The following is a 23,042-nucleotide window of genomic DNA, read 5'->3' as shown; positions in this document are numbered from 1 at the left end:
CTTATCCAGAATCATACAAACAAGTTGCAAACATGTGTAAATGCAAGATGTTTTATGCTTTCCTTCCAAACCAGGCCTCCACACTCTGCATCTATAGGACATTAAAAATATATAGACATGGGCCAGGGATTTAGCTCAGTGGTTCCACCGACTGTTCCGCAGGCTCAAGGACCCGAGTTCAATCCCTGGTACCAAAATAAATAAATAAATAAATAAATAAATAAATAAATAATAAAAATATATAGACATTAATCAATTAGTTTGACCGTTAGTGCCTAAAGTGTGTGTATGTGTGTGTTCTCATTAATTTCAGCCTTTTGCTTGAAGGTGGAAAGTTCACTTGTGTATATCATTATAAGCCTTGGAGTGGTATTTATTGCCCTCTGAGGAGGATTTTATAAAAAGGAAAGAGTTATTTCTCAGTCTCTGTAAAATATTTCTAGAACAAAGAAAACAAATGAAAGAGTGTCTTAGAAAACATAATAGTTTTTTCAACTGGAGCATAAATAAGCACTGAAAAGTAGTAGAATAAATTGCTAAGTTGGCATCTGTTTTAGTCTATTTTTGTTGCTATAACAAAATACCTGAGACTGCATAATTCATAAAGAATAGAAGTTTATTTAGCCAGTGGTTCTGGAGGCTAGGAAGTCTGACAGCATGGTGCCATCATCTAGTCAGCATCCAGTAGCGCTTTCTTGCAGGGCCATACAAGACAGAGGGCATCACATGACAAAACAGAAGTGAGCCAGAGACAGCTGCTTTTACAACAAAGCCACTCATTTGATAATCCATTCATAAATCAATGCATTACTGAAGGTAGGACTCTCATGACTCATTCATCTCCCAAAAGTCCCATTTCTTAATATCTCAATGTGTGATTTGGGGATTAGGTTTCCAATACATGAAATTTGTGAGATGAAATAAAACTAACTGTATCCAGTTTGGTAGTGGTCTTGAAATAAAAGGATTTGTTTGCTTGAGTACCCGAGACCAGGATCAGGTTTTTTTTTTTGGTTTTGGGGGGTTTTTTTGGTACCTGGGATCGAACTCAGGACCTTGTGCTTCTGAGGCAGGCAGTGGAACCACTGAGCTAAATCCCCAGCCCTAGGATGAGTTTTTGAATGGAGTGTCTAAGAATTCTCAACATCTCTTCAATATTTAAGAGTGATCAAGTCAAACTCATTTTAATTCATCAATAGTATAAATTCACTGAAGCTGAGAATTGCAATTATCAAATGTTACATATACATTTCTATAAAAGCACTGGTTTTGTAAAACTAATTATGGCTTACACAAGTTTCAGTACTATAAAAGCATATGTATCCAAATATTGAGTTGGTCCCTTTAATGAAAGATTAAGCTCCACTCTAGTGAGCTGGGAATAATAATAATAATAATTATTATTATTATCTTGTATGGGGGATCGAACTCAGGACCTTGAGCTTGTGAGGCAGGCGGCAGAACCACTGAGCTAAATCCCTGGCCCTGGGAATATTATATTTTATAAAGGAAAGCAATACAGTAAAATAATTCCAGAGCCTTGACTCCCTCTCCTATTGCAAAGACTGCACATAAGACAGAGTGTATATGGACAAATTTAAATTCTAAATAAGGGAAGTTATTCCAGAGAATTTGAAGAAAGGATCATAGTTCACTTAAAAAGTAAATAAAATTTAAAAATAAAGTAAGTAAAATCCATTCACTTATTTAGATACATCAGTCATGCCTGAATGTATAAATACCACACAGTGAAATCACTGGAAAATACTTTGGCCCACAAAAACTGAAAAAAGACTATGCTTCATGAAATGAAAAAAGAAGAACGTAAAGTGATGAAGGTATTTATGAGATTATGACAAACAAGGAAATGTCAAATTAATGGGGAAATGCAAATACTCAGTTCTTTCAAGCAAATTTAAAGACAAAGTAGCAAAATCAAGTTTACACATTGAGGATAAATAGCTGGGCAATCAGCAATTATCCAAGACAACCTCTGGGCGCCACTGTTGACCAAAGGGAAGAGAAAGGTTCTCATTTCTGCAGGAAGAGGCTAGCCAGTGCTTTCTTCCCTTATCTTGCATGTATCAGAACCCAGTAACTGTTCCTGTGCACCTTCAAACACCTGACAAACAAATGATAACCTCAAATCAAAGAAGTCCAGGGTGCTGTCATTGACTTTAAAAACAATCCCAGGGAAACCTTGAAACAAAGCTTCCCAGAGAGATAAAGAAATGCAGAGAAACTCCAGAGAAATGGAAACGATGAAAAGTCAGGTACTGTTTCCCTTCCTGCTTTCTTTGTTTTGTGGGGCCATTTCCCAGCCAATTCTCTATTCCATTCCAGAGGAGCTGGCCAAGGGCTCTTGGGTGGGAAACCTCGCCAAGGATATTGGGCTCAGTGTCCAGGAGTTGCCAGCTCAAAAACTTTGGGTTACTGCAGAGGATTATTTCAACGTGAGTGTGGAGAGTGGAGATTTGTTAGTGAGCGGCAGAATAGATAGAGAGAAGATTTGTGGGAGAAAATCTGAGTGTGCACTGGAATTTGAAACAGTCACTGAAAATCCAATGAATATTTTCCATGTGATTGTTGTAATCCAAGATATTAATGACAATGAACCACATTTCATTACAAAAAGCATTGAATTAGAAATCTGTGAGTCAGCCTTACCAGGGGTAAAATTCTCTCTGGATTCTGCACAAGATGCAGATGTAGAAAGTAACTCACTGAAGATATACACCATCAACCCCAATCAACATTTCTCTCTGTCAACAAAGGAAAGTCCTGATGGAAGTAAATACCCAGAATTATTGTTGGAAAAACCTTTAGATAGGGAACATCAGAGCTCCCATCGTTTAATTTTGACTGCCATTGATGGTGGGGACCCACCTCTAAGCAGCACCACCCAGATCGGGATCAAAGTTACTGATTCCAATGATAATGCTCCAGTGTTCAGTCAGGACATATATAGAGTTACTCTGCAAGAAAACGTGCCCCCAGGAACCTCTCTGCTCCGGGTAGTGGCCACAGACCAGGATGAGGATGTTAATGCAGAGATCACCTATGCCTTCCTCAATGCTCCGACAAGTACTAGCCTCCTTTTCAATCTCAATCCAAATACCGGTGATATCACAACCAATGGTACATTGGACTTTGAAGAAAGGAGTAGGTACATTTTGGGTGTAGAAGCCAAGGATGGAGGAGTGCACACGGCTCACAGTAATGTTCATATTGAAATTGTTGATGAGAATGACAACACCCCAGAGGTGACATTCATATCGTTTTCTAACCATATTCCAGAGGACTCAGACCTTGGAACCATAATAGCCCTCATTAAAGTGACAGACAAAGACTCTGGGCAAAATGACTTGGTGACATGCTATATTCAAGAAGAAGTTCCCTTCAAATTAGAATTCACCTCCAAGAATTATTACAAGCTGGTGATAGAGAGGGCCCTAAACCGGCAAGAGACCTCAGAGTACAACATTACCCTCACAGCCACTGATAAAGGGAAACCATCCCTTTCCTCTAGGATACGAGTCACCCTGCACACCACCGATGTCAATGACAATGCACCTGTTTTCCAGCAGACCTCCTACACGGTCCATGTGGCAGAGAACAATCTGCCTGGAGCTTCAATTGTGCAAGTAAGAGCCTCCGACCCTGACCTGGGACCCAAAGGCCAGGTCTCCTACTCCATCGTGGCCAGCGACCTGGAGCCTAGAACGCTGCTGTCCTACGTGTCCGTGAGCGCACAGAGCGGGGTGGTGTTCGCGCAGCGCGCCTTCGACCACGAACAGCTGCGCGCCTTCGAGCTGACACTGCAGGCCCGCGACCAGGGCTCGCCCGCTCTCAGCGCCAACGTGAGCCTGCACGTGCTGGTGGGAGACCGCAACGACAACGCGCCGCGGGTGCTGTACCCCGCGCTGGGGCCCGACGGCTCGGCGCTCTTCGACACGGTGCCGCGCGCCGCCGAGCCCGGCTACCTGGTCACCAAGGTGGTGGCGGTGGACGCTGACTCGGGACACAATGCCTGGCTGTCCTACCACGTGCTGCAGGCCAGCGACCCCGGGCTCTTCAGCCTGGGGCTGCGCACGGGCGAGGTGCGCACAGCGCGTGCCTTGGGCGAGAAGGACGCTGCCCGGCACCGCCTGCTGGTCGCTGTGCGCGATGGTGGGCAGCCTCCTCTTTCGGCCACCGCCACGCTGCACCTTGTTTTCGCGGACAGCCTGCAGGAGGTGCTGCCGGACCTCAGGGAAGACCCTGTGGCCTCTGACCCCCAGGCCGAGCTGCAGTTCTACCTAGTAGTGGCTTTGGCCTTGATCTCAGTGCTCTTCCTTCTCGCTGTGATTCTAGCAATTGCTCTGCGCCTGAGACGCTCCTCCAGCCCTACCGATTGGGGCTACTTTCAGCATGGTCTCAGCTCCAAGTCTGGACTCATGGTTCCCTCCAACTACACCGAGAGGACCTTGCCATACTCCTACAACCTATGTGTTGCTTCCCAGTCTGCAAAGACAGAATTTAATTTTCTCAACGTGACTCCAGAAGTGGCTTCCCCTCAGGATCTCCTGTGTGATTATCCTGTGGTTGCATGTACCAATAATGAAGATCCCAAACGAGTTTATGACTCTTCTTTTTCCTCTCAAGTAAGTGTTTCCAATCCTATTTGAATTTTACATATTGAATTTGCTTCTCAATCGTGCATTAGACCATTTTCCATGGTTCTAATGATGGGGGGGGGGAGCTTGTTGGATAGGTGTGGATTAGCTCCTTGATTGCTCTGTTGTCTTCGAAATTGACTGATTACTAATTTCCGGTTTTTACTGTTGGAATCTGTATGATAGGTAAATCTTGCCAGAAAGGATGGTTGGGGATGTACACTCTTAATAATACCAGTACCCTTTCTTACTTCCAGGTGAGACTCTTTTTTCAAGTAATCATATGCTTAACCCTTTATACATGTATTGAAGTTAAAATATATGTTCCTTTTCATCAATTCCATTTGTAGTTGGTTTTTTTTGCTGCAGATATCTTTGTTTAACACACGCTTCTAATAATGAAGCATCTTCACACTTATTTGTCTTATTACAAGTAGCAAAGACTCAAATTTTATGTTAGATCACTAACTTTGCTCTTTTTTTGTATATCCTTTTATTGGTACATTTTAGGTGTACAACATAATGACATTCATCATTGGAGATATGCACCTTTACATACTCTCTTGGTTCTTATTTTTCCCCCTTCCCCTACCCTCCCTTCAACCCCTCCATCCCTCCCTATTTACAAAACCTTTGTTTCCATTTTTTCATTTTCTCATATTAATTCCATTCCCTTCTTTCCTTTCCCCTACCCCTCCCACTTCCCCCTCCCCTTTGCCCCTTTTCCTCCTATTTCGCATTATCTATTATACCTTTTAGTCCTTATTTACATTTTCAGTTTAGATCACTAACTTTGAATCCTACAATTCTCTCATAATTTCACTCAAGTATATTCTATAAATTTCTTAACCGCCTTTAGTCATTTATTTTATGATCTTGCTACTGTGTTATTACAATAAGTAATGTAATGAACATTTTTATTTATAGAGCATTTCCTATATTTTAGTATAGATTTCTGAAAGTAAGTCAAATCTATGAGTACCATGAGATTTTTATGCATATTATCAAATCTATTTCCAAAACATCTCATTTTGTTTTTGTTTTTGTTTTTGTTTTGGGGGGGGGGGTTGGTACTGGGGATTGAACTCAGGTCCTTGCACTTGCATAGCAGGCGGCAAAACCACTGAGCTAAATCCCCGGCCCCAAAACATCTCATTTTAATGTCTCACTCTCCAGCAATTAGTGAGTCTTTTAAGGATTGTGGGAAAAAATACCTTTAGTCCAATCCCTGAAAATCTGAAGATGTAAGTTTTCTATATGGTTAGTAAAGTTTTATTTCTCTTTAAAATTTAAGTCAACTCTATATGGTAACTGTTAAGTGAGGAATAACTTAAAGAACTAGTGACTTACTGCTTTATCTCAAAATTTCTCAAATTACTGTACTCAAGAAAGCTACAAGGGGACTGCAGATATAGCTCAATGGCAGAGCAGTTCCCTAGCATGGTTAAGGTCCTGAGTTATCCCCAGCACCACAAAAAAAAAGCTATAGAGCATTCAATAACGATGCATAAACAACTACTAAAATATTGCCTTTTACTGGATGTTTCCATAATCAAAACTAAAGAAAGAAAAATAATGATAAAATAACATCATTTGTAATGGTAAAATAAGGCTACTGGAGGTGTCTGATATTTTTTTAAAATCACTGAAATAATATCTGCACTTTACAGTGCTTCAGCTTATTGCTTCTGTCTTTTACACAGTTGTTTATTTAATATCAGAATTATTTACTCATTGCTTGAGGCTTTGCATTTGCTTTGGTAGTTCATTCATCAAACATTGAAAAAACTTTGTTGAGTGCCTACTCTAAGAAAGTCACTGTTCTAAAGATTGAAAGACACACTATGAACAAAATAGTCACAGGCATAGCTTGTGGCCTAGAATCTCCTGTATACAAATTAATCAGCAAATTTTTTCTTCCCAAGTCTTGAATCATTTTTGCCAAGCCCATTTACAGAGAGATAAAACTATCTCTTGAACAACAGGTATTTTGTTGTAAAAGAATTGAAAAGTTACCCCAGGCTCTAAAGGATAAACTTAGGTGAAGAAAGTTAATTCTGCATGGGTTGGGACTAGAGCTGGACTTCCAAGCTAGAAACCCACTACTGTCTTTTCACCCGTCATTTTCCTTCACCCTTCAAGTTCACTCTTTTTCCTAAGAGAAATGGATGTTCAACACACACAGTACAGTATACAGAAAATGGAACATGGGGATGGACAATGCAAAAACTGAAAGGAGGGAGAAAACATTCTTTGCCAAAAATCACCATTTTTTTCTGCAAAAAAGAAATAACTTAATAAAGTTTACCATACAGGAAAATTTGATTCATTCCTGGATTTTCATTGCAAGTTAGACAACAGGATTTTAAATTATGTTCTATTTGGAAGAAATGGGATTAGGAATGCGAAAGGTAGTATAAAAGCCGTACTTTAAGAATAAATTGCAATAATAGGTTAGGACTCTGAGCGTCGCTGTTCACCAATCAGGGGGGAAAAGACAACCAGAAATTTCATCTGAACAAGATTTCTGCAGTACAAAGCTCTGGTTCTGGGGCTTCAGGAAAGCTTCAACTCGGATCCCCTCCAGCATCCCGTGGTGAAAGCACATTATTTTAGAATCCAAGGATCGGATCGTAAGGCTCCTCAGGGCTCCACAGAGGAAGCACCCAGCTCAGCATACTCCGCGGCGGGAAGGTAATGGCGGCGCCTCTTTTTTCAGCAGGCTACAATCGACTGGTCTGGCTCTGCATACTCCTGGGGGCTCTGTGGGAAATCCGGGCCGAACGGATCCGCTACTCGGTGCCCGAGGAGCTGGAGAAAGGCTCTGTGGTGGGTAACATCGCCAAGGACCTGGGGCTGGAGTCCCAGAAGCTGGCTGAGCACCGAGTCCGCATCGTCTCCAGAGGTAAGACCCAGCTCTTCGCTCTGAGTCCGCGGAGCGGTAATTTGGTCACGGCAGGCAGGATAGACCGAGAGGAGCTCTGTGAGCGAGCTCCAAAGTGTGTGGCAAACCTGGAGATTCTCCTAGAGGACAAAGTGAAGATTTTTGAAATAGAAGTGGAAATAAACGATATTAATGATAACTCTCCCACCTTTGGAACAGAGCAGAGGGAAATAAAAGTTGCTGAGCATGAAATTCCTGGGACAAGATTTCCTCTCCCTGAAGCTTTCGATCCAGATATAGGGATAAATTCCCTGCAGGGTTACCAGCTCAGCTCCAATGGTCACTTCTCCCTGGATGTGCAAAGCGGGGCCGACGGGATTAAGTACCCAGAGCTGGTGCTGGAGCGCGCCTTAGATCGCGAGGAAGAGGCAGTGCACCACCTCGTTCTCACTGCCTTGGATGGAGGAGACCCAGTTCACTCGAGCACTGCCAGGATTCACGTAACACTTATAGACACCAATGATAATGTTCCTGTATTTACTCAGCCTGAGTACCATGTAAGTGTTCGGGAGAACTTGCCTATTGGCACTCGGCTACTCACCGTTAAAGCCACTGATCCAGATGAAGGAGCCAATGGAGAAGTGACGTATTCTTTCCGGAAAGTAAGAGACAAAATATCCCAGCTATTCCAGTTGAATTCTCTGAGTGGGGACATAACAATAGTGGGAGATCTAGATTATGAAGACTCTGGATTCTATGACATAGATGTAGAAGCCCATGATGGACCTGGTCTCCGAGCCAGAAGTAAGGTTCTGGTGACAGTTCTGGATGTAAATGACAATGCCCCAGAAGTGACAGTTACCTCTCTCATCAGCTCAATCCAAGAAAATTCTTCCCCAGGTACAGTAATTGCACTGTTCAATGTGCATGACAGTGATTCAGGAGAGAATGGACTTGTCACTTGTTCTATCCAGGATAATTTGCCATTCAGGCTTGAAAAGACCTATGGAAATTATCATCGGTTATTAATACACAGAACTTTGGACAGGGAAGAAGTCTTCAAATATAACATTACAGTAACTGCCACAGACCAGGGGACTCCACCACTGTCTACAGAGACTCATATCTCACTGCAGGTGGTGGATATCAATGACAACCCACCTACCTTCACTCATGCCTCCTACTCTGCCTACATTCAGGAGAACAACCCCAGAGGAGCCTCCATTTTATCCATCACAGCCCAGGATCCTGACAGTGGTGAGAATGCCCAAGTCATCTACTCCCTGACTGAGGACACCATCCAGGGGGCACCTTTGTCCTCTTATGTCTCCATCAACTCCAACACTGGTGTCCTGTATGCGCTGTGTTCCTTTGATTATGAGCTGTTCCGAGACCTGCAGCTACTGGTGACTGCCACGGACAGCGGAAACCCTCCACTCAGTTCCAACATGTCACTTAACCTGTTTGTGCTGGACCAGAATGACAACACACCTGAAATCCTGTACCCTGCTCTCCCCACTGATGGCTCCACTGGTGTGGAGCTGGCACCCCGATCTGCAGAGCCTGGCTATCTGGTGACCAAGGTGGTGGCAGTGGACCGAGACTCGGGTCAGAATGCCTGGCTGTCCTATCACCTGCTCAAGGCCAGCGAGCCAGGGCTCTTCTCCGTGGGGCTGCACACAGGTGAGGTATGCACAGCAAGAGCCCTGCTGGACAGAGATGCCCTCAAGCAGAGCCTCCTAGTGGCTGTACAGGACCATGGCCAGCCACCTCTTTCTGCCACTGTCACACTCACCATAGCTGTGGCTGACAGCATCCCTGATGTTCTAGCAGACCTGGGCAGCATCAGGACCCCTGTTGACCCTGATGATGCTGACCTCACGCTCTACCTGGTGGTGGCTGTAGCTGTTGTCTCCTGTATTTTCCTGGCCTTTGTCATCGTGCTACTGGCACTAAGGCTGCGGCGTTGGCACATGACTCGCCTACTTCAGTCTGCCAGTAATGGGTTGGCAGGGATGCCTACTTCTCACTTTGTGGGCATGGATGGAGTGCACGCATTCTTGCAGACCTATTCTCATGAGGTCTCACTCACTGCGGACTCAAGGAAGAGCCACCTCATCTTTCCACAACCCAACTATGCAGACACCCTCATCAGCCAGGAGAGCTGTGAGAAAAGTGAGCCTCTTCTGATACCTCAGAATTTACTTGAAACAAAAGGAGACCCCAATCTTCTTCAGGTGAGTCATTCAGTCTTTTATACATCTTACAACAGTGAAATATAGGCACAAGCCTTTGTAACATCTCCAATTGAATAAGATATATAATGTATCAAATAAAGACATCTCATTATCAATATTCTGTTGCTTTACAGGGGAGGGGCAATAATAGTCAATAACATTTACTACGCAAAAAAAATTTACTCTTTTTTTCTCTGTTGGGATGGTAAGGATTGAACCCAGACTCTTGGACACGCTAGGCAGATTCCCTACCACTGAGCTAAAACCCCAGACCTACTTATTCATTATCCATTGTAGTCTTCATTCAGTTATGCTTTCAGCAGAGATTTTTAAATTTTATACATCTAAGTTATTCACTTTTTAAAATGCTATTTTCCTATGTGCATTATTGAAAGGATAGATTAGACCTGTAAAACAGAAGGCAGTTGTATAAATTCGTATTTTTAGCATTCTTTCTCATGATGCTAATGTTGAATTAGGACTGGGTGTTTTTTAATTTCCTCCTTTTTACACTCAACTATGCTTTGCTTGAAGTTTTATTTTCTGTCATAATTAGGCAGTGGCAATTTATAGAAAGTATTTAATTTTTAGATATAACTTTAACAGGGATGTTTGCTCAGTAGACTGGCATACTTCAATTATTTTGTTGTTACTGATCTGAGGTATACCAACAGTAACTTTGTGTGATTCTTCCGGTTTACTTCTATGATTACCAAAAATATTGCCCATTTTATTTTACTTGAATTTAAGTAGAATGTAGACTTCACTTTAATAATTTCTAAATTGCTTATCATGGCATCACTATTGAGTTCCACTTTGATTTCTAAGGAAAACATAGCTTTGATATCTTTTTGGTTTTCATCAGGTAAGCCTTCTTATAAAGGTTGGATAACTTCAATTCTGGACTGCTGTGCTTCATGCTGTTTAGTAACTTGGCCTCTTCCCTATCCACTGCTGCCCCTACAAATTGGTCTGAGATGGGTCTGTCACTATGTTGCTCTGGAATGATCCGATATAGGATAAAATATTTTGTGTATGAGGGATATGCAAGTCTCATTTTTTGTGCTTTCATATAGTTCTGTGAGTTACTTCAGAATTCATGAAAGCCTGTTTATATACAAATTTGTGTTTCTTGGTCACTGAAAAGTGTAGCAAGACTGTAGAATATACCTCAATCCAATTTACAAAGAGTTGTAGTTTATTCACAATTTTCTATACAATGAAAGTTGTGGTGCAGTAACAATAAATGGGAATGAGATATGATGCAATTAGCTGACTTGGGTCAAGGAAACAGAAAATAGCTAGTGAATATTGAGATGACTCACCTGAGGAGATTATTTAAAATACTAAGGTATTGAAATATAATTTGGAAATGTTCAATTGTCCTAAAACTAGTCAACCATATTCAGATTCTGGCATTAAGAATACATTCCAGAATCAGAGAGGTATATATTGTAATGCCTAAAAGAGCAGCAGATAATTTATAACCTATTATCACATAAAAACTATATTTCTGTTCAAATGACACTGATTTCTTTTAGCAAATATTTCTGGTTAAACAAATTGTTACATATCCATATAGTGATTATTACATGGCTATTACAAATAAATGAGAAACTTCTTTATGTGCTGATTTGAAATGATCTTCAAGATATAATGATTCCCTACTACATATATATGACATATATGTGCATATCACACACACATATGATGAATTAAAAAAGCAAAGTGCCTAACATGATATATTGTGTGCTTACATTTGCCTCAAAAGGAGGGATAACATTTGTAAAATCTGCCACACTATACAAAACATATCTGGGAAGATACACAAGATGGGTAAATTTTTCTTGGGGGAAATGTGCCACACAATTCAGAGATGCTAGTAAGAAACTGTGGCATATATACTTTTTGATTTTGGAACAATATCTATATATTACTTATTTAAAAGCAAATAAATAGTCTTTATAAGTTGAAAAGAAAAACCTGAAACGTTTACAAGTCGTGCAGTTTCCTGAGAAAACCTCTAGGCGTCGCTATAGGCCAAAAGAAGAGATCACATCCGAGTTGCGTTTGGGAGACTCGGAGGGTAACTTCCTGCTTCAACCAACCACGCAGAAGAGACCAGTACGAATTCGGATGCGGAAAACAAAATCAGGAAAAGTAACCCCACCTGGGAGTCAGCCATCCGCAGAGGGCTTATTCCTCTTATCCACAAAGGAGCAGCAGCAGAGGGAGGCAGAGGATGAGGCCAAGAGCAGAGAGGAGCACCCAGGCGCTGTGGCTGCAGGTACTGTTGCCCTTCCTGCTGTCTTTGTTCTGCCGGGCTTTCCCGGACCAGATCCGATATTCGATTCCAGAGGAGCTGGCCAAGAACTCGGTAGTAGGAAACCTCGCCAAAGACCTGGGGCTCCCTATCCAAGACCTGCCTGCCCGGAAGCTGCGGGTTAGTGCAGAGAAGGAATACTTTACTGTAAACCCAGAGAGTGGGGACTTACTTGTGGGTGACAGAATAGACCGAGAACAGATTTGCGGGAAACAGCTTCTGTGTATTGTAGATTTTGATATTGTCGCTGAAAACCCATTGAATATTTTTGACGTAGCAATAATTGTTCAGGATATAAATGACAACACTCCGCTGTTCAAACAAAGTAAGATTGATTTAAAAATTGGAGAATCCACTAAGCCAGGTAAAACATTTCCTCTAGATCCAGCCCTGGATTCAGATGCTGGTCTTAACTCACTGCAAAGATACCATCTTAACAACAATGAGTACTTTGATCTCACAGAGAAACAGACTCCAAATGGACATAAATATCCTGAGTTGATCCTGAAACATTCTCTGGACAGAGAAGAGCATAGTTTTCATCCGTTGGTCCTAACAGCTGTGGACGGGGGAGATCCACCTCGAAGCGGCACTACCCAAATCCAAATTCAAGTCACTGACGCCAATGATAACCCTCCGGTGTTCAGCCAGGATGTGTACAAGGTCACGTTGCCAGAGGCGGTGCCCCCAGGCTTCTCGGTGCTTCAAGTGAGAGCCACCGACCAGGACGAGGGCATCAACGCAGAGATCACCTACTCCTTTCACAATGTGGATGAACAAGTGGAACAATTCTTCAACCTAGATAAAAGAACAGGAGAAATCACGACAAAGAATAATTTGGATTTTGAAATTGCTAACAGTTACACGCTGAATATAGAAGCAAAAGATCCTGGAGATCTTGCATCCCATTGCAATATCCAAGTAGAAATTCTTGATGAGAACGATTGTGCACCTGAAGTAATTGTGACATCGGTATTTACTCCACTACCAGAAGATTCACCCCCAGGGACAGTGATCGCCTTGATTAAAACCAGAGATAGAGACTCTGGAGAAAATGGGGAAGTTTACTGCCACATCTTGGAAAATGCAGGGTTTATGTTGAAATCTTCCTCAAAGAACTACTACAAGCTAGTGACAGACAGGGCTCTAGACCGAGAGGAGATCTCTGAATATAACATCACCATCATAGTCACTGACAGGGGCAAACCGCCCCTCTCCTCCAGCATCAGCATCATCCTGCACATCTCTGATGTCAACGACAATGCACCCGTTTTCCACCAGGCCTCCTACGTAGTCCACGTGGCTGAGAACAACCCTCCTGGGGTCTCCATCGCTCAAGTCAGAGCCTCTGACCCTGACCTGGGACCCAACGGCCAGGTCTCCTACTCCATCGTGGCCAGCGACCTGGAGCCTAGAACGCTGCTGTCCTACGTGTCCGTGAGCGCACAGAGCGGAGTGGTGTTCGCGCAGCGCGCCTTCGACCACGAACAGCTGCGCGCCTTCGAGCTGACACTGCAGGCCCGCGACCAGGGCTCGCCCGCTCTCAGCGCCAACGTGAGCCTGCGCGTGCTGGTGGGAGACCGCAACGACAACGCGCCGCGGGTGCTGTACCCCGCGCTGGGGCCCGACGGCTCGGCGCTCTTCGACACGGTGCCGCGCGCCGCCGAGCCCGGCTACCTGGTCACCAAGGTGGTGGCGGTGGACGCTGACTCGGGACACAATGCCTGGCTGTCCTACCACGTGCTGCAGGCCAGCGACCCCGGGCTCTTCAGCCTGGGGCTGCGCACGGGCGAGGTGCGCACAGCGCGTGCCTTGGGCGAGAAGGACGCTGCCCGGCACCGCCTGCTGGTCGCTGTGCGCGATGGTGGGCAGCCTCCTCTTTCGGCCACCGCCACGCTGCACCTTGTTTTCGCGGACAGCCTGCAGGAGGTGCTGCCGGACCTCAGGGAAGACCCTGTGGCCTCTGACCCCCAGGCCGAGCTGCAGTTCTACCTAGTAGTGGCTTTGGCCTTGATCTCAGTGCTCTTCCTTCTCGCTGTGATTCTAGCAATTGCTCTGCGCCTGAGAAACTCCTCCAGCCCAGCTTCGTGGGGCTGCTTTCAGCCTGGCCTCAGCTCCAAGTCTGGACCTGGGATTCACCCCGGTTACAGTGAGGGAACATTGCCCTATTCCTACAAAATGTGCGTTGCCTCACAGTCAGCTAGAACAGAGTTTAATTTTCTCAACGTGACTCCGGAAATGGCTCCTGCTCAGGATCTCCTCTGTGAAGATGCTTCTTGGGCTGCGAGCACAAACCATGGAGACACCGGGGTGCTCTTTGGCTCTGATACTGTATTAAAGGTGAGTTTTAATTTAATTCATTTATTTTCACTTGGGCTTTTTTAAAGATCCTTAATAAATTATGTAATTGGAGTAGAAGGCTCCATTACATTTTTCATTTTCTTGTGAGTCAGTCTTGTACAGTGTTGTCTTAATTATTTTAATTTTATCTAACCAAATCTTAAATACAGGCTATCTGAAGTTTGAGCTTTATTTGCCCATAATTACTTTGATACTTCTTTTATTTCCTAGTCTATACATTCCTCCTGTCTTAAGATTTGTGCCTATTGGGACTTCAAGTGCTTCAGTTCACCCTCAGGGTCATTCCTAAATTTTAGTTTTACTTCCTTTGACATTTAGGCTCAGGGGTAAAGAAAGTCCTCATCATATTAGTTTGTGAAAACGGGGGGGGGGCGGATTTTATCCAGTGCAATGGCTTGTTAAAAAGAGAGCATGGGAGGGCTGGGGATTTAGCTCAGTGGTGCCACCGCCTACCTGGAGAGTGCAAGGTCCTGAGCTGGATCCCTGGTACCAAAAACAAAATAAAATGAAGAGAACATGGGAAGGATATTACTTATTGTATTCCACTGACTTGAAGATCAACGCCTAACATGTCTTAAAAAGCTGCATGTCTTGGGATCCCATGTCTGTTTTTAAAGGATGGGCAGTTGTGAAGCCTGAGGTGTTTGCTATGAAAAGAGCATTTTAACAAATGTGAGAGGGCCAGGGATTTAGCTCAGTGGATCCACCACCTGCCTCACAAGCACAAGGTCCCAAGTTCAATTCCCAGTACCAAATAAATAAATAAATGTGAGAAACCATTCTCCCTCATGTATATTAATAAATTGCTCTTGAGAAAAGTTGCACATTGAAAAACATTTACAACCTATATTGATGTCATTTTCTACAAAATGTTTAAAACATTTTTTAATTTTAAAATTATGTAAAATATCTTTATTTTAAAATTTTTCCTATCAAAGGGTCATTAGGTTAAAATTGCTTTTCTCACCTGATGGACTCTTTTCTGAAATGTCAATATTTTTCAGGCATGAGGTTATTATTATTATTATTATATAAAGATCAGCAACAACAAAACATTACTCACTGCTCTGTAAGTGTCTAGGCTTACTTTCCTGCATAGATCACAAGGTTCCTGTCCTCCACCATTACTGTATGGATTGTCACCAACACCTGTCACTGTAAAAGGTCTAACTGCTGGTATTTGAATATGGTAATAGGAAAATATAAATAATGCACAGTTAATCCAACTCAAACTCTCAGTCTAAGATAGTACTGTATTCTTAGATGGAAAATCTGGAAACTTCCTCAGAGATCTCACAAGTAACAAAAACTTGTATTTTTCTGCACGTGGCAGCTAATATAATTTGTATACATAAGTAGACCTTTTTTCAAAGGTATACTCAGAGCTCTGTTTTGTCTGTGTTCTTATATATAAATGCAGCTTCCATACATATCATAAAAATATAAAATCTTGAAACCATCAGCGGTAAGAATTTCAATGTCCTGATTAAACAGACAAAATATGGATAAGAGGTAAATAAAGACATAGGCTCAATGGCACATAAAATAAAACTTCTATAAGGCAGTAAAGAATCAAATAATTATATTGATCTCAGGGTTTTGTGGAGCTCTTTCATTATTTCAGAATTAAATCTTAAGAATAAGCAACCTCATAAAGTAACACATTAAAGATAGAACAAAAATATTGGAAATAAAAATATAACTGAGTTTACAGGAAATAAAAATAGGATTGGTGTAGTAACTGTTTAGGGCGCTGAGCGTCGCTGTTTACCAGAGTGGAAAAGAAGCTGTCGCCGGAGCGACCCGACTCTGCTGCTTCCATACCTAACGCCGACCAGACAGGCTCCTGGGGAAAGCTGCCCACCTCAATTCCGCCAGGGAATATACTCCCCTCGGCTTTAGAGAAATAAGGAAACTGCAGGCTGAACCAAAACTAAGAGAAAAGTAAGGGAAGAGGAGGCAATGGCGGGGCCACTGAGGCTCTGGGGCTTCGGAGACTGGCTTCTGTTCTTCATGTTCCTAGGGACACTGTGCGAGCCAGGAAACGGGCAGATCCGCTACTCCGTGAGCGAGGAGCTGGACAAAGGATCTTTCGTAGGCAACATCTCCAAGGACCTGGGGCTGGAGCCCCAGGAGCTGGCGGAGCGCGGAGTCCGCATCGTCTCCCGAGGTAGGACGCAGCTTTTCGCTCTGAACCCGCGCAGCGGCAGCTTGGTCACCGCGGGCAGGGTAGACCGGGAGGATCTGTGCGCCCAGAGCGCGCGGTGTCTGGTGAACTGTAACATACTGGTTGAGAATAAAATGAAAATTTATGGAGTAGAAGTGGAAATAATTGATATTAATGATAACTCTCCGCGATTCCGGGATGAGGAGTTAAAAGTAAAAATTAATGAAAATGCCGCTGTAGGAACGCGGTTAGTGCTTCCCTTCGCTCGAGATGCTGATGTGGGTGTGAACTCCCTCCAGAGTTACCAGCTCAGCCTCAATCTGCATTTCTCTCTGGACGTGAAGAGCGGATCTGATGGGCAAAAGTACCCGGAGCTGGTGTTGGAAAGGCCCCTGGACCGCGAGAAAGAGGCTGCTCATGATCTCCTTCTCACAGCTGTAGACGGTGGAAACCCAATTCTCTCTAGCACCACGCATATTCGCGTGACGGTCCTCGACGCAAATGACAACGCGCCTCTGTTCACTCAGTCCGAATACAGAGTGAGTGTTCCCGAAGACATACCTGTGGGCACTGGGCTGCTCACGCTAACCGCCACGGATGCAGATGAGGGAATAAACGGGAAAGTGACCTACTTTTTTCGCAATGAAGAAGACAAAATTTCCAAGACTTTCCAACTTGATTCCAACCTTGGGGAGATCTCAACTGTGCAATTGCTGGACTATGAAGGATCCAGATTCTACCTCATGGAAGTGGTAGCTCAGGATGGAGGCGCTCTTCTTGCCAGCGCTAAGGTGCTGGTCACAGTACAGGACGTTAATGACAATGCTCCGGAAGTGATACTCACCTCTCTCAGCAGCTCTGTTTCTGAAGACTGTCTTCCTGGAACTATAATTGCACTCTTTAGCGTACATGACAGTGATTCTGGAAATAATGGTGAGATTTCATGTTCTATCCCCAAGAACTTGCCTTTCAAATTGGAAAAGTCAGTCGATAATTACTATCACTTGTTAACTACCAGAGCCCTGGACAGAGAAGAGACTTCAGATTATAACATCACAGTAACAGTCACTGACGGTGGAACCCCACCCTTGTCTACAGAAAACCGTATCTCCCTGAAAGTAGCAGACATCAACGACAATCCTCCTGCATTTTCTCATGCTTCCTACACCACCTCCATCCCAGAAAACAACCCCAGAGGCGTCTCCATCTTCTCTGTGACTGCCCATGACCCAGACAGTGGAGACAACGCTCAGCTCACTTACTCCCTGGCTGAATATACATCTGAGGGAACTCCTCTAAGCTTCTATGTCTCCATTAACTCTGACACTGGTGTTCTGTATGCTCTTCAGTCCTTTGACTATGAGCAGTTGAGAGACCTGCAGCTACTGGTGACAGCCAGGGACAGTGGGAACCCTCCACTGAGCACCAATGTGTCACTCAATTTGTTTGTGCTGGATCAGAATGACAACATCCCCGAGATTCTGTACCCTACCCTTCCTACTGATGGTTCCACTGGAGTAGAACTGACGCCCCAATCTGCACAGCCTGGATACTTGGTGACAAAAGTGGTGGCAGTGGACAGAGACTCAGGTCAGAATGCATGGCTCTCCTATCACCTGCTCAAGGCCAGTGAACCAGGGCTCTTCTCAGTGGGGCTGCACACAGGAGAGGTGCGCACCACAAGGGCCCTGCTGGATAAAGATGCCCTCAAGCAGAGCCTTGTGGTGGCTGTCCAGGACCATGGCCAGCCCCCTCTCTCAGCCACTGTCACTCTCACTGTGGCTGTGGCAGACAGCATTCCAGATGTCCTGGCTGACTTGGGCAGCATCAGGGCCCCTGTTGACCCTGATGATTCTGACCTCACGCTCTACCTGGTGGTGGCAGTGGCTGCAGTCTCCTGTGTTTTCCTGGCCTTTGTCATCGTGCTGCTGGCACTCAAACTGCGGCGCTGGCACATGTCACATCTGCTTCAGGCTTCCAGAGGCAGGTTAGCCAGCATGTCTACCTCCCACTTTGTGGGCGTGGACGGGGTGCAGGCCTTCCTGCAGACCTATTCCCATGAAGTCTCCCTCACCGCTGACTCTCGGAAAAGCCACCTGATCTTCCCCCAGCCCAACTATGCAGACATGCTCATTAGTGAAGAAAGTTGTGAGAAAAGTGAGCCTGTCCTGATATCTGATAAGATAAATGCAAACAAAGAAGAACCAGGAGTTGTTCAGGTTAGTTTTCTCTTTCAGTAAGAATGACTGGTGCCTTTTCATTCTTCAATCATTTTTCTGCCACATTTTAAATCAATTAATTATATAGAAAATTATAATTTTCTCTATTGGAAATTAGCTTGGTTTTGTTTGATAATTTATGCTTTTTTCTTGTGTTTTCAAATCTCATTTTGGGCTCAACATATTTTCTCAATCTGTGGGTGTTTTAGAAAATCTGATAATAGTACTCTTAAATGAAACACATGCCTTAAAATGATAAACACAATCATTTTATTCAAATATTTTAATTTGGAAGCTATTCTGTTAATAGAAGAGATGTTCTATTAGTTCAAATGGTTAGATGCATTGTTCTTTTTTGAATACATCTTTGCCTATACACCATTAGTGAATATGTTTTAAAGAGATCTGGGAATTTAGCTCATTGGCACTGCACCTGCCTCGCAAGTGCAAAGTCCTGAGTTCAATCCCCAGTACTGCAAAAAAAAAAAATTCTGCTGGAGGCTGGGGATTTAACTCAGTAGATCCACCGCCTGCCTCCCAAGCTCAAGGTCCTGAGTTTGATCCCCAGTACCAAAAAACCTTTCTGCTGGAGATTTAGCTCAGTGGTGCCACCACCTGCCTCCCAAGCACAAGGTCCTGAGTTTGATCCCAGTACAAAAAAAGAGAGAGAGAATATTGTGCAAGATCTATATTTCAGTATATCTGAAGTTTACATTAGAAAATTACATTCAGTACTGTCATAAATCAGTAGAAGAGTACAAAAAACTGCTGCAAAATGAGTATCAGAAATTTAAATTTATAGTGATGATAATGTCTGTATCATTCAAACTCTGAAAACTTTGGATTAATCTATGTAATTAATGAATATGTGTTTTTCTTTGGGGGAGTTTTCATTGTTGTTTTGTTTTGTTTTGTTTTGTTTGAGTCACATTCTTGCTCTGTAATTCAGGCTGGCTTTGGACTCTCTGTGTAGCCCAGGCTGGCCAAGACTCATAGTGATCCTCTTACCTCAGCCTCCTGAGTGCTAGGATTACAGGCATGTACCATCATGCCCAGTTGGATATGTGCATTTGTTGAAATTAGAGAAAAAAAGAGAGGAAAAAAAAATCAGTAAGAAGGAATTTTAGAATTGTGATTTATTCTGTGATGTAGGCAAAAGTCTCCAAAGAGTTAGATGCTACTACACTAGAGAAATATAAAAGTGCCAGACATTTGGCATCTGCTGGTTACAGGTAGCCCCTTCACTTACCGGGTCAATATCTACTACATGTTTCCATTTCTGAAAGTGTTGGTACAGTTATGTTTTATTACAGAGTCTGAGGTCTGTGCTTGAAAAATCAGTGCATTTTTTTTGAAAAATCAGTGCATTTTAAGGGTAGCTGGAAACTTATAATTCATTTCTTGGGGATGTGCTCATCTTCAATGACAGATTTTCTTAATGAAAGTTTGGTCTGTGAGTCTCAAATTCCAGGAGCCTGCATTGTGTAAGGAAATATCTATTTGATTCATTTTCTTCATCTGCTTTGCTGAAGATGATTTTCAGATATTTCTTATTAAAAGATTTTCAATCTTTCAAATTTTGTGCCTTCAACACTCTGAATATCAGCTGAAATGATAAATAACTAGGGTGAAATGACAATGGAACATTACTAGTGAAATTATAGGATAGGTTAATCACATGGAAGGTTTGCTGACACATTTCAAAACCTAGAACTACTTGGTTTTTACTGTTAAATGTTTATTTAGAGAACATCAAACTATATATAAATATATGGAGTAGTGTGACCCTGTTGTAAAATGTGCAGATTCACTGAATAGCTGATATATCCAAATAGTAACAAGAGATGCTATATGGTAGATGCTGACATCATTCACTGCTACATGAAAACTCACTTCTCCATTATTTTTTAAAGAAAGGGTTATAATTTTGGGTATATGTCCTTAGTTAATTTTTTGTGCAATAACAAAACATCTTTTAAACCTCTATAAATTACTCTGAACTTTATATTATTAAATGCTTTCTTCATGCACTCTCAATATATGTTTATGTATCATAAACTTTTAAAATATATGAATCTTTGGTTACATATTGATCTAAAATGATAACTTTTCTGTAGTAATTTAAATGTTCTTACAATAGTGGAAATATTCTTTGCTTGGGTATGTTTTAGCATAGTCTTGAGTTAGTAATGTTTTTGTGTTTATATAAAGTAAAGATGCCAATGAATAGCTGTCTAGTATCCTGGATACAAGAAGTTTAAGATATGTGAATGCTTTTCAATATAAGATGAGTTCGTGTTGCTACATAACTACCAAGTTTTAGAATAACAAAACATTATGTAATTTAAAGATATTTTATTTATAGAGATCTTCCAGTCTGAAAATATGTTTAAAACTGTAAGACACCTGTCAAAAACATGAAAATTGGCATGCTTATTGACAAGGGAAGAGTGTCAATAAAAAATGTTGAGGATCATCATATAGTAACCTGGGGACCAAGAAAAAGTCGACAACATAAATTCCTTTCCTTTGGAACATGTAACTGTAAGAACTCATACTTCACCTCTCAGATCCAAATAAACTTATCATTGTTATCTTACTTGAGAAGAAACAGTACCATTGCGGAGAATGGTAATGTAGTGTTGAAAAATATCACTTGTGGAATAATTTTTCAATCATACACATTTAATTTAAAGTAGATGCTTGTAAGCTAAGGAAGAGAGAGTGTCATGCTTTTTACTATGCTTCTACTTTATAAAAAATTTATCAATCTTCTTGCTTAGCTATCAGTTCTTTTGGGAGGTGGAAGACAAGATAATATCTTCAGAAAGTAAACATGATAAAACTAAGGGCCATGAGATTTATAGCTTTTACATATTAGGAGAAAAAGACAAAGATGGTCACTTCATCCTTGTGAAGGGAACAATCCAAGAGGAAAAGATGACAATCATAAATATATATGCACCAAATACGAATGCCCCCAACTATACAAAACAAATATTAGTGGGCATGAAAAACCAAATAAGCACTAATACAATTGTAGTGGGGGACCTCAATATCCCACTATCACAAATAGATCATCTAGACAAAGAATTAACAATGAAATTCTAGAACTGAACCAAGCTATTGAACAAATGGACTTAATAGATGTCTATGGCGTGTTCCACCCCACAAAATCAGAATACACATTCTTTTCAGCTGCACATGGGTCATTCTCCAAAATAGACCACATGCTAGCTCACAGGACATGTCTAAGTAAATGTAAAAGAATGAAGTTACTCTGTGTATATTATCAGACCATAGTGCAATAAAATTGGAAATCAATAACATAAGAAACCGCAAAACTCCCACAGACACATGGAAATTGAATAATACCTTCCTGAACAACCACTGGGTTACAGAGGAAATTAAAGAAAAAGAAATAAAGTGAAATAACAACACACATTAAACTGATGCGTCAATAATTTTTATACTATATCTTATGCAATCACCAACACTTTCATTTGTATACTTTCCTATTTGTTATTCAGTTCTTTTTTGGTACCGGGGGTCAAAGTCGGATCCTTGCGCTTGTGAGGCAGGCGGCGGAATCACTGAGCTAAATCCCCGGCTCGGTCCTTCTTTTTACTAAGGTAAACAGGAAAGATGTTATTATGACCATTTTATGAAAATGGAAACTAAGTGCATCAATAATGCCAATAAATATTTTGACCAAGGTTATATCTCTGCTTTCTGACGAGTCAAAACTGAGTTGGGTGGTAAATTTCAAGTTCAAAGAAAGGACAGCCGGGCTGAAGATAGAGTAAATATTAAAAGTCCTTGTGAAATAGGAAGATGTGTTTCATTATCAGTATATGATAGAATTTTCTGCATATTTAGTAGTTACCCAGAGGTAATAGTGAAGGTCCCCCTAGAGAGGGAAGAGCAGTCCACTACTGCAGTTCTGCAGCCTGGCGCGGGGCGTCGCTGTTGGCTAGCACTGAGCGAAGAATCCGTTCTTCTCTACGGAATTAGCAGACTATCGCCGGTAGAGTGGGAAAAGCCCTCGCTCTCTCCGACTGCCTGCCGCTGAGATATCCTTAGAAAAACCACCGCCCCGACAAAACACAAGGTCATTCCTGCTGAGAGAACTCTTAAGATGCCCTCTCCCCCGAATCTGAAGACAGCGGGATGGGAACCGCTCCAGAAGGGACGGC

At 42.4% G+C, this 23,042-nt stretch overlaps 1 protein-coding gene across 7 annotated transcripts in view; it reads left to right on the top strand.

Annotated features, from left to right (window-relative positions):
- The window catches only part of LOC101699484 (protocadherin gamma-C4), a 168,266-nt gene that overhangs the window by 17,069 nt on the left and 128,155 nt on the right, over positions 1-23,042 (top strand). Inside the window, exon 2 of one of the 7 annotated variants that reach the window (XM_087180477.1) lies at positions 3,588-4,643. The exons of 3 other annotated variants lie outside the window; for them this stretch is intronic. In XM_087180477.1, the coding sequence (XP_087036603.1) occupies positions 3,588-4,643 (1,056 nt within the window). Of the gene's footprint in view, positions 1-3,587; positions 4,644-6,357; positions 9,777-12,018; positions 14,440-15,368; positions 18,847-23,042 lie in introns of those variants that run through there. 3 more of the 7 variants (XM_013075689.3, XM_021266120.2, XM_013075694.3) reach the window with 3 other exon arrangements.

Source organism: Heterocephalus glaber, unplaced genomic scaffold (genome assembly GCF_053883595.1).
Source record: "Heterocephalus glaber isolate CG9 unplaced genomic scaffold, H.glaber_assembly_v1.0 deba00001463, whole genome shotgun sequence".
Taxonomy (NCBI): Eukaryota; Metazoa; Chordata; class Mammalia; order Rodentia; family Bathyergidae; genus Heterocephalus; species Heterocephalus glaber.
This window is presented reverse-complemented; position numbering and strand designations above follow the sequence as displayed.